The 14,205-nt window shown below is 38.8% G+C and overlaps 1 protein-coding gene across 4 annotated transcripts in view; it reads left to right on the forward strand.

Moving 5' to 3' along the window:
• Positions 1–14,205, forward strand: part of INVS (inversin) — an 87,881-nt gene that overhangs the window by 71,586 nt on the left and 2,090 nt on the right. For all 4 annotated transcript variants that reach the window (XM_065753532.1, XM_065753533.1, XM_065753531.1 and 1 more), the window contains 4 exons: positions 4,239–4,540; positions 8,316–9,123; positions 12,801–13,033; positions 14,003–14,083. In XM_065753532.1, coding sequence (XP_065609604.1) covers positions 4,239–4,540; positions 8,316–9,123; positions 12,801–13,033; positions 14,003–14,083 — 1,424 coding nt within the window. The remainder of the gene's footprint in view (positions 1–4,238; positions 4,541–8,315; positions 9,124–12,800; positions 13,034–14,002; positions 14,084–14,205) is intronic.

Raw genomic sequence — 14,205 nt, forward strand, 5'->3', positions numbered from 1 at the left:
AGGGATGGCATCAGGAAAGACGAAACTGAAAGCTAAGATCAAAAGGGATAGCCCAGGCAAGTTGCTCACCTTCTGCTTCTGTGCTGATTCTAAGAACTGAGCAGTGTGGGCCCGTTGCTGAATAGCATGTGGGATTTGGTTAGAATTAGAGGAGGAGGTGGAGATGTTTGTCCTCATTCTTCCCCAGGAAGGTCTCCCAAAACCCTGTGCTTAGAGAATGGTTCAAGAAAGAGGAGAGCTGCCAGAAACGAATGAGGACTAAGTCAGGACTTTTAAACATTTTCAGAAACGGACTTTTGTTTTAAAAGACAGACCATATAGAGAGTTTGGTCATAGGAAGTCATAAAGGTTACAGTCCATATAAAGGGTTTAAATTGTATTCAGAAAAAAACAGTTTCCAACATACTGAGATCTGAAAGGACTTCAGAACTCATTTGTCACTTCTTTACCATCCTTTTTAATTTTTCAGAATAAGCTCCTGAACCCTTACTTCTCTGTTTTTATCAAAGACTTCAGGATTAGATTCTGGCCAGTTGGAGGCAACTGCTTTAGACTGTGAATGTGAGAGGGAACTTGGACAAAAATGAATGAGTAAATAAGTCATATATAAGAAGGGAAGAACATCAAGAAAATAACACAATAACAATTAAATAGCTTTCAGTAAAATGAGTTTACCAGGATGCAAGAGAGTGTGAATAGATTATAAGATCCATCAGAAAACTGGTAGCAAGGCCTGCACACCGAGCAAAGAGAAAATAATGAGCTTTTCAGCAACCTGAGGAGGGAAAGCACATAGGGGAAAGTTGATGCCATTGCTAAGAAGAGGGATGGAAATAACATACAATGATAAAATTAAACAAACTGAGGCACAAAATAAGAGCAACTAGTAAGAGATGTGATATATCATGAGAAATGATGGTAAACATTCACATGTTAAAAGGAATACAAAAGTATTGATCCATAGGTGATGCTGGAAAGACTGAAGTGTTTTGCTTTGTTTCAGTCTTCATTAGATGTCAAATGATATTCAATAGCAGATGAAATTCACACTGGAAACAAAAGGCAGAAAAGCACACTGTGAAATACTGGAAGAACAGTTAGAGACTAATTGGATGTATTAGATGATTTCAGGTCATCTTAGGCTGATAAAATTCATGCTGGGCTATTTTGGAAATTAGCTGAAATAATCTTAAAGTTGCTACCTTTAAAAAAGGATGTGTAGGACTTGCTGGGCTGCAGTATTTGTGAAATTAGGTCTAAGAGTGATGGAATCACAGGATTATTAAGGTTGGAATGGACCTCTTAAGATCATATAGTCCGTCCCCACCCCTGTTCAAACAGTCAGCTAGCCCAGGTTGCCCCAGGACTGTGTCCTGTCAGGTTTTTAATACTTCTGCAAACAGAGACTCCACCTCTCTGGGCAGTCTGCTCTCTGAGTCTTGCCTTCTCTAAGCTGAGCACTCCCAGCTCTCCCAGCTTCTTTCTGTGAAAGATGCTCCAGTCCCTCAAGCATCTCTGTGGTCTTTTGCAGGACTCATTACAGTAACTCCATATCTTTCTTGTACTGGAATAAGTAATAGTGTTATTTCTATGTATCGGGAACAGAACAAAACAAGAATTAATGTCAGTCTTGACTTTACTAAAATGAATTTTGTCAAACCAATGAGATTTCCTTTTGTACCATAGTAACAATTTTTGTGGCCACGGAGAAATAGTAGCTGCCATTAAGATTTGCCTGAAGTTTTCATACATTTCAGTAGTAAATCAGGCCAATACAGCTTGATTCAAAACATTGACTATATGGGTGAAAAACTGCTTAGAGGAACATACACAGAGCAGTTCATAACGGTTCAGCCTTAAACTGGAAGTACATATTGATTAGAAGTTCTCATAAATCCATGCTGAATCGCATACAATGCAGTATTTTCACTTGAAAATTAAAATGTTAGATTTGGAAGTGGTACCAAGATGCAGAAGACTGCGAGTACACTGAATTCTAATTTAGAATGTGTTAATGCATATGAGAAATGACTGAGTTAACCATAGGAAATAGGAGGTTGGGTAAGGACAAATGCATAGCTCTGCACATGTGCGAGACCATATTAGCAAGAGACAGCTGTTTATACATCAGGCAATATAACTCCTCTTGGTCAAGATAAAGCCTCAATTGTGGTAGGATCACAGCTGGTGATTTATATTTGCAGTTACAATTTCTAAAGTAACTTCTTCTGCAAGGATAACTCTATAAATGCTCTCTGGGCATATGGACATGTTCTAAACTTAAAATGTCCTCCACAGAATAGATAGAAAAATCAAAGTGTTGTTAACAAAACAGAAAAGATTGAATTCATTTTAGCAGAATTAAAAAATCAAAGCATCTCTGTGTCTTCACAAATGCTTAAGGCTGAAACTGTTCCTTTGCAGATGCCAAAACCTTAGTTTCTGCTCTATCACTTTCTGCAATACAATATAAATTTATGACTCCTAAGGACAAAATTCTGTTGCAGTTAGTGTAGATAATTTTAGTATATTATTACTGTAGCTGTACTTATCTAACTTTAGAGACTGAGTTTGGATCCTGATGAGTTGCTGGAACCTCCTGAGAATGAATGAGAGCTGTGAAACTTGTCTTCTTCCCTTACCTGCTAATGAAACCTAGTCTCTCAACTTAGACAAGATTAAAACTTGAAAATTGTAATTTTGATAGTATCTTTCACTGTAAGACAAACTGAATTTCTCTTTAAAGAAAGTGTTCTCCGTGGAGAAGTTTATAGGTATTCAGATAACTACTAATCAGTGAAGCTCTACTTTGACAAGGATGGCGACCTGTGAATAGGGAGGTTTGAAATCCCTTCCTTTTATGATTTCATTAGTTTTATCTGAAAAATCAGCATGCCAACAAGACTGTAAAAAAAAAAAAAAAAAGAGTGAGAAAACAAATACACAAAAAAAAAAATACGCAACAACCACAGCCTTTTACTTACTTCTCAGTTTCTATTCTGTGGCATTTAAATAACTTCACAATTAGTTTGTTGCTGATGTTGTTTTGAGTTGATCTTCTATTCCCAGAGTGCAGGCTTGCTCTGGCTTCCTTGTGTATTGCACAGCCTTGGCTCATGTGTTGTTTTTCTACCACCCTGAGTGGTGGGTGCTGCTAATAGGTAGCTTGGTTGTTGTGAAGAAAAAATAAAAATGACTGTTTTGTGAAGGCTAAGATTTGATTTATCAAATCTAATGGCAGTGAGATCCATACTGTACAGCAGACAGACATCCCCACATGGCCTATTCGTGGAATGCCGATATTATTTGAAACTAACCACTTTTTTCTGTGCCGTGGGGAATACTGAGCCTCAGACTGCCAGGAGTGTATTTTTTAGATCAATTAACAGCTTTTCAGGTACAAAGTTCAATCAGCTTCTTCTGCAGCAAGTGCTTGATAAGATAGTACTGACAGATAAAGTTAAGGCTTCTCCCTGGCATATCACACTGAAATGACATACACTGGCATTGATACGACTCACAGGAACTGAGGATGGCATGCTGCATAACTAACCTGTCATATGCTGTGCTGCGAGCTAATGTGTCAACAGTCTGCAAACTGTGTTGTAGCATTGGAAGCAAGTTAAAATATCAGGCAGCTACATGATACGACATTTACCAGCTGTCTATTCCAACAGGAAAAGTGTCACTTCATCTTATAACCAGTGCTTAGTTTATAAAAACAAGTTCAATGGTAGGTAGATATGTAGTGTTTGCTGCCTGTTATTGGGTTTATACTGCTTTGCAGGAAGAAGATTGTAAAAGCTAAAGTGTAATGACGTTCCACTGTATTTCAGAATAGGCTGCAAAACATTATTGAACAGATGTGCCTTTCCTATCCTTGTCCAAAATCCTCTTTTACATCTGCACTATTTAAGAGATACACGACTTCTTTCATTTTTGGAAACCAAATATTGTAAGGATAAAATATCTGCTAAAAAAGAAATTAATTCACATCTCCTATTTTCATTATTTATCACTTGTGCAAATCCATATATATACATAGGGTTTGTTTTAAAAATAATTCCAACTGCTGCGAAATGAATGAGAAACTGTCTACTAAGGACTTAACCTTCATTTCACTTAACCAACATTTTGCTGTGGCAGTGTCAGGTTTCTGGAGATGAATGTCTACGAGTTAGGTACATGCTCCCAAGATTTTGTCTTTGGAATTTTCATGATATTTATTATAATTACAGGAAACGTGAAGAAGAAAGTAAGAGAAAAGAAGCCAAGCTACAGAAAGGAATGCAGCAAGTGGAACAAAACAAGTTTCAGGTACAGCCAAGTACAGCTGATCAGGAGAAGACTACCGACACCTTGCAGCTATCTAATAAACAAATTGATACACAGAATAAGAGACCTCTCTCTGTCAGCACTTCCCAAATTCAACTAGGGAGAAACAGTAGAGGTTCCCCTAAAGCTTGTCACAGCAAAGGGTCACCAAAGGAGAGCTGCCTGTCTTCAGAACCTCAGAGCGAAGGTCGTAACAACAGGCAAGGTTTGTCATCACTTTTAGTTGGTGTGATTATCCTTTTTTGTCCATGTTTGGGGAATTTTTATATATGTTTTACTGTTCGTTTTATTCATTGTTCTGTTGTTATTTAAGCAGATCACATGGGATAAACTTAGATACAGATTCTTTTTTGCATGTGTTCTGTCATCTTGGGTAGTTAAAGATATCGGTATGCACAGTAACTGTAGCAATACCTAAAATATGTGAGAATGGGAGGTCAGGAGATGTTCTATTAGCCACACTGTTCAGAAAAAAGGAGATTAAAGATATTTGATGTACGCATAGGATTCTTGAAGAATGTTAATGGAGAATTGTAACTGGTTTAAAAACAAGGGTAAAATTTCTTCCAAGGCGCATCTCTAACATACAGAAGGCAGCTTCATTCTCCATGACAGGTTTTTCCTATGATTTGCCTTTTAATTCCTCCTTCTGAGAGCATGCTAGGATTTTTTTTAATTTTTTTTTTTTAGAAATGTAGAAACGTGTCTGAGTTCTTTGTTACTTTATTTGCCCTGATACAGTACACTCTTACTGTATCTGTAAGTGCATCATCTGTTTATCATAATTTGTTAACTAGTCCTGTATTAGTTTTGCAAGACACACACTTGAGTAATGTTTCAGTCAGTTCTGATTGTAGCCAGTTATAGGAAAAACAGTCATGTTAAAGCATCTTTGCTGTCATTAAGAGTAAAAATTGTATAAGTTGTTTGTTAAACATAAGCTGCAGGAATGCTCCTTTTCAGATGTAAAATTACTGCTACTTGGAATTTTACAGTGACTTTCTTTTCCTTTACATTAAAGAGCTTTTCCAACTAAGTAATTTTACCTAGATTTTCCTTTTAGATGGGAATGCCTTTGTAAACAGAATACTTGTCTGTGTTATCATTGTAAAGGCAGACATCTACTTTATCCTAATATATCTTTAATAACTTAATAATGATTAACAGAGATGTTAAAAATGCTAGCAGGCTTTATCTGAGTACATATGAAACAAAAATATGCTAATTAAAATCAGATTGCAAAGTCAAACACTTGAAATTAGCAGTAATCAGAAACAGCAGTTACCAAAGAGAAATGAATTATTGTAATGAACATAATGAGGAGAAACTGATAACAGAGGAGACGAGAAAGGTTTAGACTGAAGGGAAAAGAGGAGGAGAAGGACTAAGAAAATTATAAAAGAAAAATGAACAGCCTTTTATTGACTGCTGTATCCATTCTTTGCCAAAATTTTCCATCGGTAAAACCAATGGAACAGTGCATTGCATCAGTCAAGACTCCACTGTTTATTGGAACAAATATAATGTTGCAGTGAAATAACAACCTGAAGGGAGAAGTAGGTAGCTACGTGGGAAACGTGGAGTATAAGGTCAAAGTCACTTCAGAGATCAGGCCTGAATTTGCCGGATCTTCTGCATAGGATTCTAATGGTTAGGTTTGAAAAAAAGCACATCTGTGTTCAGCTGTATTCACCACTTTTCCCATATACCTGGGGAATTCAAACCAGCAGTAAATGCCAGTAGCTCATAGCTTGAACTTTTGCTTTAAAGGCTTCCCTGAGGCTGGAGATTTCCTGAACTAGCTATGCCAGAATAGTTTTTCCATGCTGATGATTTATAAGTAAATTTTTAACTTATATAGGCCGTTGCCTGGATATTTTCTGTTGCTATTTTTTCCAGTATACATTTGATAGAAGAAATTCTCCAACGATGGAGTTATGATTTGCTTCACCATTTTAATTATGTCTTCCCCATGACAGTATTGAGCACAAAGAGAACAAAAATCTTGACACAGGGTGTTACTGAAAATGCATGGTAACATGCATTTACTTAACACAGTAAAAACAAATTACCTTCGGGTTATTGAGAGAACTTCCTCTTGTGCAGTCAAAAATGCATGCCATATTTACTCATACATTTACTCAAATATTCTTTGTTTTGATGCCAGTAAAGTTAATGTAGTAAAGATCAACTCCTGAAGTCCTTTAACTGGTTCTCATGAGGTGTTACAGTCGATTTTCTAGTGACTTTAAATTCAGTGGACTTCACTGGAAGTTTCAGTGGAATCTTGTAGATCCTTTCCAACCTCGTGATTCTATGATTCTATAAATATAAACTTAGATCCTGTGGGCTGGCACTTTGGAAAGATCTTTCAACAGCTAAAAGCTATAATTTAGCTAATGACTCTATTCTATCTGTTATCTCCACTCTGAAAACCTCGTTTTTATGTATATTATCTCTCTTGCAACTGCAGTTTCCTTAGTGCATTAGCAACAGAAAAGCTATTTTTTGAGCTCTGTACTTGATGTTGCTTCTGTGTAAGAAAGTTGTTTTCAATCTCTGAAGGTGATCTAGAATACTTAATGCTCTTATCTCAATTCTGGAGTTAGCAAGTTGTTCAGACTGGGAAGTTTTATACATACTTCTTCAAAGATTTGAATGTTTTAGGACTGAAATAAAAGAAGGAGTTCTACATCCCATATTTACAAATCAGGTAGCGATTTTGGGTGAGTTATATATGAGTTATAACTGAGTTTTGGGGAAGTCAAAACAGTGTTGTGACAGTGCTGGAAATTTCATGCTTGTGAACTGAATGTCAGCCCCATACTGTTCTTATTGATTACACTGGTAATTTTATACTTGGCTTCACTGGGAGTGGAATTATGCCTTAAGAAATTCTGTTGTTAAAAGGCACATTTTTCAAATTGTAGCAGCACATTTTTTAAATCATCTGTTCCACTGGTGTAGTGAGAGAGAAGGAATTTCCTTCTGTATTCTGGAAGATGGGGAAAAAAGAAAGATTAAAAGAGGTAATAATTGCTTAAACAAATAATAGATTAAAATAGATCATATATTAGTTTGTTTGTTTTTTCCTGTCTTACAATGTGTACAGGTCTATTTACCTGTATGACAGTCCTGTATAAGTTAGAATCGACTCTCAAACCATACTGACCAGTCACTGTGATAAATCTTCTCTGTCAGATATATCAGTGCTAATAATCCTGAATTTCTTCTGTATAAACTGTTATTCTGCTACATTCGGCCATCCAGACAAGAGAGTGTACTGTAAAGGTGCTATGGTGAGGATAAACAAAGCGTGGTTTTACCAGGTTTTGGTTAATCCAGGCATTTATGCTCCAGTCTGGCTGCCACATCATTCTCACAGTAGTATTTGGAAGCAGCTGAACATCTGATTTATTTTTCTTCCGTGGCCTTGGAGACTGGGAAAAGAAATCTTGCAGCAAGGGAAAAGCAGGAAGGACCTCAGAGTTTCATTTAGGAAATCAGAAGTATTGACAAATCAAACCCTCTGGGTTTCCTGAGTCAGTTACATTGTCGTGATGTGCTGGGATGCAAGGTGGATAGAGCAGAAGTTCAGCAAACAAGCTGGAAACAATGACAGTCTGTTAGGGTGTTGTCACTGGAACCAGCAGGTGTGTTCACACAGCTGCATTCTTTTGCTGTGCGGTGAGCTTATTTCTGTGGAAAAGACTGCTTTATTCAGGTAGGTAAATTCCTCTGTGAACTTTCTTAGGTATCGAATTCTAATGTAGTGCAAGGGAGCGAGACATGCAGAATGGTAAGCAAGTGAGGAAGTTTGGGATGATAGTCAGGTAATCATTACCTCTCCTGATTCTTCCCGATTCTACTTGTTTCTTCAAGTAGATCCTAGTGTGCCTCAAAGGTGAATGAGCAAAAGGGAATGAGAGTAATAAACTGTTTTGCTCAATCAGAGACTGAATGTTTGTTTCTGTCTATAGAATTATTGAGAAAACACATCAAAAGCAAGCCAAGTTGTGTCCATTTCCATTGCGGCAAAGCGAAAGACGTAACGAAAGTTGAAGTGAAACATCAGGTTGCAGCTGCTACAGAACTGAATGGAGAGAAGCACAAAGAGCACACTGTGGAGGCAAATGGTGCTTCTGCTCGTGGTAACAGAAGGCATGCTTCTGCCTGTGGGACTGCTGGTGCTGGGGAAAAAACGAGAGATCAAAGTCAGTCTTCATCTGGTGGTAACAGGGGCCGTTGTGAAGGAAATTCCGTGGTATCGTGCGATGTCGGTTGTGCTGGTGGAAGTGCAAGAAATTCCAGGCAGTGTGAAGCTGTTCCAAAAGGCAAAAGGCATCAGCAAAAATCCAGACATAAAGAGGTAAATGACGACAGGTGTTCACCAGCTGGCTCTAGTAGACCAGGGAGTGCCAAAGTGGTTTTTGTAAACACCAGAAGTGCCAGTGTTCGTGCCACAGAACATGCTAGCAATGTGGGAAATAATGAATTAGCAAAAAAGGCCTCCCTGTTATTGTCTGCTGAGACCAAATCTACAGGAACTGGGCCGAGAAATCCAGCAACGTGTTCTGCTCCTGATGGCAGTTTGAACTTGGAAAAAACAGGTGAAGTTGGATCCAGGAATGCAGATGACCAACTATGTTCTGTTGCGTGGCAAAGTACAAACATTGAACTGATCCCTTTAGAGATTCGAATGCAAATAATAGAAAAAGAAAGAACAAGAAAAGAGCTGTTTCGCAAGAAAAACTATGCTGCTACAGTTATACAGAGGACATGGAGAAGGTAAGACTGCTATTTCAGTAGCTAAGGATGAGATACGTTCAGATGTAAATGGCAGTAGACATCAGCAGTGTTCTTTATGTGGTCCCTTTGCTTATAACAGTAACTGTGATAAATCAGGAACGTAATAATCTTTCACCCAATGAATGGAAGTATGTTCCAGTTCCCTAGACTGCCATCAGTAAGTTCATAGGAAGTGCAAAGTAAGTGATGACTTTTAATAGTTGGAGAACTTACTAAACTTCTATTTCATAGATATTTCTTTGTTGAGTGCTGATCAACACTCACTTGAGCCTAGAGTTACTGCTCTCGTGCTCATTAGCAAACATGCAGGAATGTAATTTTCTTCCAGCAATATTTTTTGTTACTGGATCTTCCACCGCCATTTAATGGAACACCTGAAATTATCTTCTAACTCAGTAACCAAACAACAAAAAGTTGGGAAGCTCAGATGGAGCTTATTGTCAAAACCTAGGCCTAACCTGAGTAATTTTATTCAGAAGGAATGACTGCAGTACAAAAGAGGCACATGGGAGGGATGAGATGTTCCAGTGTTTGCTTTCCCACAGCTTTGTTCTGCTTTCATGAGCAGAAGGGGAATTACTCTTGATAGAGCTGCTCTTTTAATTATTATTAAATTAGACAGAGTGTGGATGCAGTAGGTGGAGCGTGTAACATCTATACAGTTCTTATTTCCTATTTTTACTGAATATTTCTTCACTTTTTGTATGGATTGCTGGGTTTTTCTCACAGCAGTTCATCCTAAATTGTAATGTGACCATTTAAACATCGCTAATGGCTCAGGGAAATCCTTTGTTTGCTCCTGCTTTCTGACTGATCAATCTAAATATTGCTCATTACAGTCCAGTCATATTCTTATTTATCACTTTGCTGTTGTTGGCATGTGAAAGTGCAGTTGACTTTTCTAAGTACATTCATATTCCAGTGGAAAGCTGAAATTTTGGAGAATGTTATTTTTAATTCATTTTTTGAGCTTTTTGCGTGTGTGAAAATTCTGACATTTTTGTGCAGTATCACTGTGCACAGCACTTCTGTACTGTAACCTTTGCTCTCCATTTACAGCATACGACATATTCCTTATATCTACACTCAACTGCAAAGCAATCCCTTTTTTTTCCCATTAATCCACCACTCCTGCCACCAGCTCCAATTTTTTCCATGTGCTTTCCATTGTTCTTTGACTTCTCTTCTAACTGGAAACCTGACTTCTTCCTGGTTGCTGTTTTGAGTCCAGGCTTGCGCTGGTAAAAGAGGTGCACACGTAGACAGCAAGAGAACTGCATGTTAGTATAGAAGTATGCTGATGATGTGGTGTGTGCTTGAGATCTACCATTTCTTTACTTAGGATTAAATACCTTTGCCTCTGCAAACTTTACAGGGATAATTTTCTTAACTGAGAATGTATCAAAAGCTGTTGTGAGCTGCAGCACAGTGGCTCTGGTCTACCAAAGCATGCTAAACTTCCCTCTCTCGGGAAGACGTTTCAATTCCCACAGTCCACAATCGAAGTACTCCTCAGAAGTGTGTTTCAAGGTGTATGCCTTGCCAAAGGTCAATTGCTCATCCTGCTCACTGAGGCTTGCAGATCCCGTGTCTGCCTTACTCTCATCTGGGGCACTGGGGCCACCGCTGTCCTCCGTGGTCCACAGTGAGTTGACAGAAGCTGGCAGTGAGCTGGCATACTGTTGGTCTCCTGCTGGAGTTGAGTGTTCCCAATCCATTATGGCTGCATACCTACCTTACCAGCAGCATTTCGAGGTTTGAGCCTTTGTAACAGTGCACCTGAATACTGCTCATCGTTCTGCATTGCATTCCACATCTGTGTGCAGTAGTTTCGTTGAAATAGTTTTTGTTAAGGCACTGGGTTGATTGACACAGCATCAAACTTGGTCCCGTTCTGCCTTTCCTCACTAGAATCAGAACAGTTTGTTACAGGAGGAGCTTAATTTAAAAAGCACACACACATACACACACCAAAGATAACTGCCTACATCTCTGTTTCAGAGCCTCAGAGTTGTTCTCTTGTTGCTCAAAACTACCAGAAAACTACAAAGGATGAATCCTATCTGGGTGCAAACATGGAGACATGCAAATGCTTCATTTCAAGCATCAGCAAATGCTTCTGGCAGTAATTACTGAATTCCAACACAACAGCTTACTGTTCTTTTCCGCTCACATCTAAAACAGTTCCCCACTTGTTTTTCCTGCAGGGGTGTTCACATGGCTCATCCCTAGCAAAAGTTACGTTAGCGAGGCACAAGTCATCATCATACTGCCCTCACTTTCTCGTGCTTGTTCTCCACTGAAGAGTTCAAAGAGATGTGTTATCAAACCAAACAATCATTTTTCTTGTCTTTTGATAGTGCTCCTGTTCTGAAGCCGTGCGGTGCTTTACCTCTTGTAGGCACTACAGATGTTACTGCCCATTGGAGTTGCTCCCCACATTGCCTATGTACTCTAACAAGCTGTGGAACAGTGCATCTGAATTCTCGAGCTCCACTAAATTAAGATTAAATATGTTTTTCTCACACAGCACATTTCAGAGAGGTAGTTTACCAAGCTTTCTGAAAGTTTAAAACTGGTGGAACTCTAACTGGGCATCCCATTACATCCCTTTGGCTCTGTTGTACTTTTATGTACTGATTTCCTATACACAGCTGCTGTGTTGCTGTAATTCTGTAGCTCATTGGCTGTTTAAACATTTTTAAACAGTTTGTGTGTGGTTGTGTTATTTTAGTTTAGAATTCGTTGCAGGTGCAGCAGTGGAACAAATTCACTTCTTTTCTCCCTCCCTTCCCTTTACTGAGGTCAGTGGGGATGGCACTCAATGTTTTTTCACCCGTTACCAAACAATTTTAATTAATATTTTATACTCATTTGGGACAGTTTTGTATTGGGAAGATTCTGAGTTAATTGCTAGGCCGGTTGTGAGCATGAAATGCCAGTATCTGAGGGATTACTTTTATCTCATTTGAGACCAAGAAAGGATCTCCATTTGCTGATGCCATTGCTGGATGGCATCGTACTCAGGGAGAAGACCGGTAACCCTCAGCTGCTTTCATGTTGCACCTAAGCAGCAATGGCAGAGTTGGGTTGGGAGATGGGGAGACTCTTAAGGGAAGGGGAGAAGAGCAAAAGGGAGTTTGCTGCAAACGAGGTGGGAGGGGGGCACCTTCAGACAACACACAGAAAACGGTTTTCTGTAGAGGTAATGTGCAGCTGAACCTGTAAGAGCTATATTTGGCTTCTTGAACCAATTCACAAATGCAAAGTGGTGAAGTGCAGCAGAAATATTGCTATTACTGTATGAGTCTAGGGAAGATGAGAAAGCAGTTGTCATCGTACTGTTATTAATATTTATAGATTGCGTTCTCCAGTTTTTCTGTGTATGGTTAAGCAGATGTTACTGAGCTGTAATTTTGATGCCTGTAATACCACATCTTTATAAGCTGTGTGAAATAATGGGTGCATGTAGAATTGGATCCAGTTCCCGCTTTTACTTCTGAGCAAACATTTCTCGTCCAAATGACTTAGCACATCAGTGGGAGTTCTGTTTTCCCAGCTACTCATGTAATCCTCCGTGTGAACTGATGCATGGAAAGCACTGAAGTTAAAACAGGTCACCTAAAACAAGTGCTCTTCTCTTTTGTGCTCTCTAGTTACCATCTCAGACAGGAGTTGTCTCAGCTTCTTAGTGCTAAGCAGCAGCGCAAAGAAGATGAAGACAAATGGAGACAAGAGACAGCTGCCTTCCTCATTCAAGTTGCTTGGAAGAAACAGCTGAACCATAGCCCTCAGAAGTCAGTTCCTTCATGTAAAAACCTGAAATCTGTAAACAAAACCAGCTCAGCCATAAAAACCAGCAAGCAGTCCATCCTCAAGCAGATCTACGGTAACGTTTTCACTATACTTTTATTTTCAAGAACCACAGGATTAATTTTATAACAAAACATTCCCTATATTTTGAATTCTTGGATACATTTTCGGCTCAATTTTTAGGGATTGAAACTACTTGCAACATTTTGTCTGAAATCTCAAGTGTTCTGGATAATTCTGTAACCGTTTCAGGTTGAAAAAAATTACGTTGGTGATTTAAAATGGTTTTGAATCACTGTATCATCATTATTCCACCATAGTTCTTCAGCCACCAAATTGAATATTCCCTTGCCAGAGTTGCTCAAATGTATAAGTGTGAAAGGAGAACAGAGCTGTTAAACTGGGCCTAGCTGGCTGCATCGATGCACAGTGGCTGTATGTCTGTCTGGAACACAGTTGAACTTCTTAAGCATTGCTTTAAACTTTTATCATATTTTAAATATTCCCATGTGAAGAATATGATCTTGTTTGATATCAGTATATTCCTTGCTTGAAGACATCCAGTCTTTATTGGAAGAGCGAGATAATCTTTTGTAGCACAGCACTGCTTTTACACTAAGTCTGAATGCTCATTCTGCCAAGGAATGCATCCTGAGGAAATGGGAGGAAAGGCATTTGTTTTTAAAACTCAAGTTCCTTTACACTGTGATCACCAATGGAGTAAAGACAAGCTAGCTCTGCGCACATTAACAGGTGGCAACTTGTCATGGGTTTGTAGTTTGGATAGCTTTATTTCATTAAAGATCTTTTTAGGCCATCACTTAATGTTCCTTCTTCTACATAGCAACTGCAGGATGTCACCAAAGTTTAAAAAAAGAAGTGAACGTTGTAACAACTTTCTGCAATGAAGAATGTCTTAGGAGTTTCCTCATTATAAATGAGAATGTTTGAGGGTAAAATAATGCTGCAGCCTCTTTTAATTTATAGCAGTGCATAGCCATATCTCTGTGAATAAACACGGAGCTGTTTGTGTTGTTTATTCAAGGGCGTTCTCAGGAAGGCAGAGCGTGCCAGCCAGCCAGACCTCCTTCTAAGCTGAAACTTTCTGATGTGCAGCTGGTCTCAGGTAAGACACTTTCAACAGTACTGGGTACAGAGCAAATGACTTCTGTGTTTTACGTATGTGTGTGTGATTGGGCTCCTCTTAGCAAAGAAAAATCACCAGAAACCTCTTCAAGAGTTGGGACA

This window comes from Cyrtonyx montezumae, unplaced genomic scaffold, assembly GCF_038088225.1.
Source record: "Cyrtonyx montezumae isolate F1298 unplaced genomic scaffold, pur_monq_1.0 scaffold_8, whole genome shotgun sequence".
Classification (NCBI taxonomy): Eukaryota; Metazoa; Chordata; class Aves; order Galliformes; family Odontophoridae; genus Cyrtonyx; species Cyrtonyx montezumae.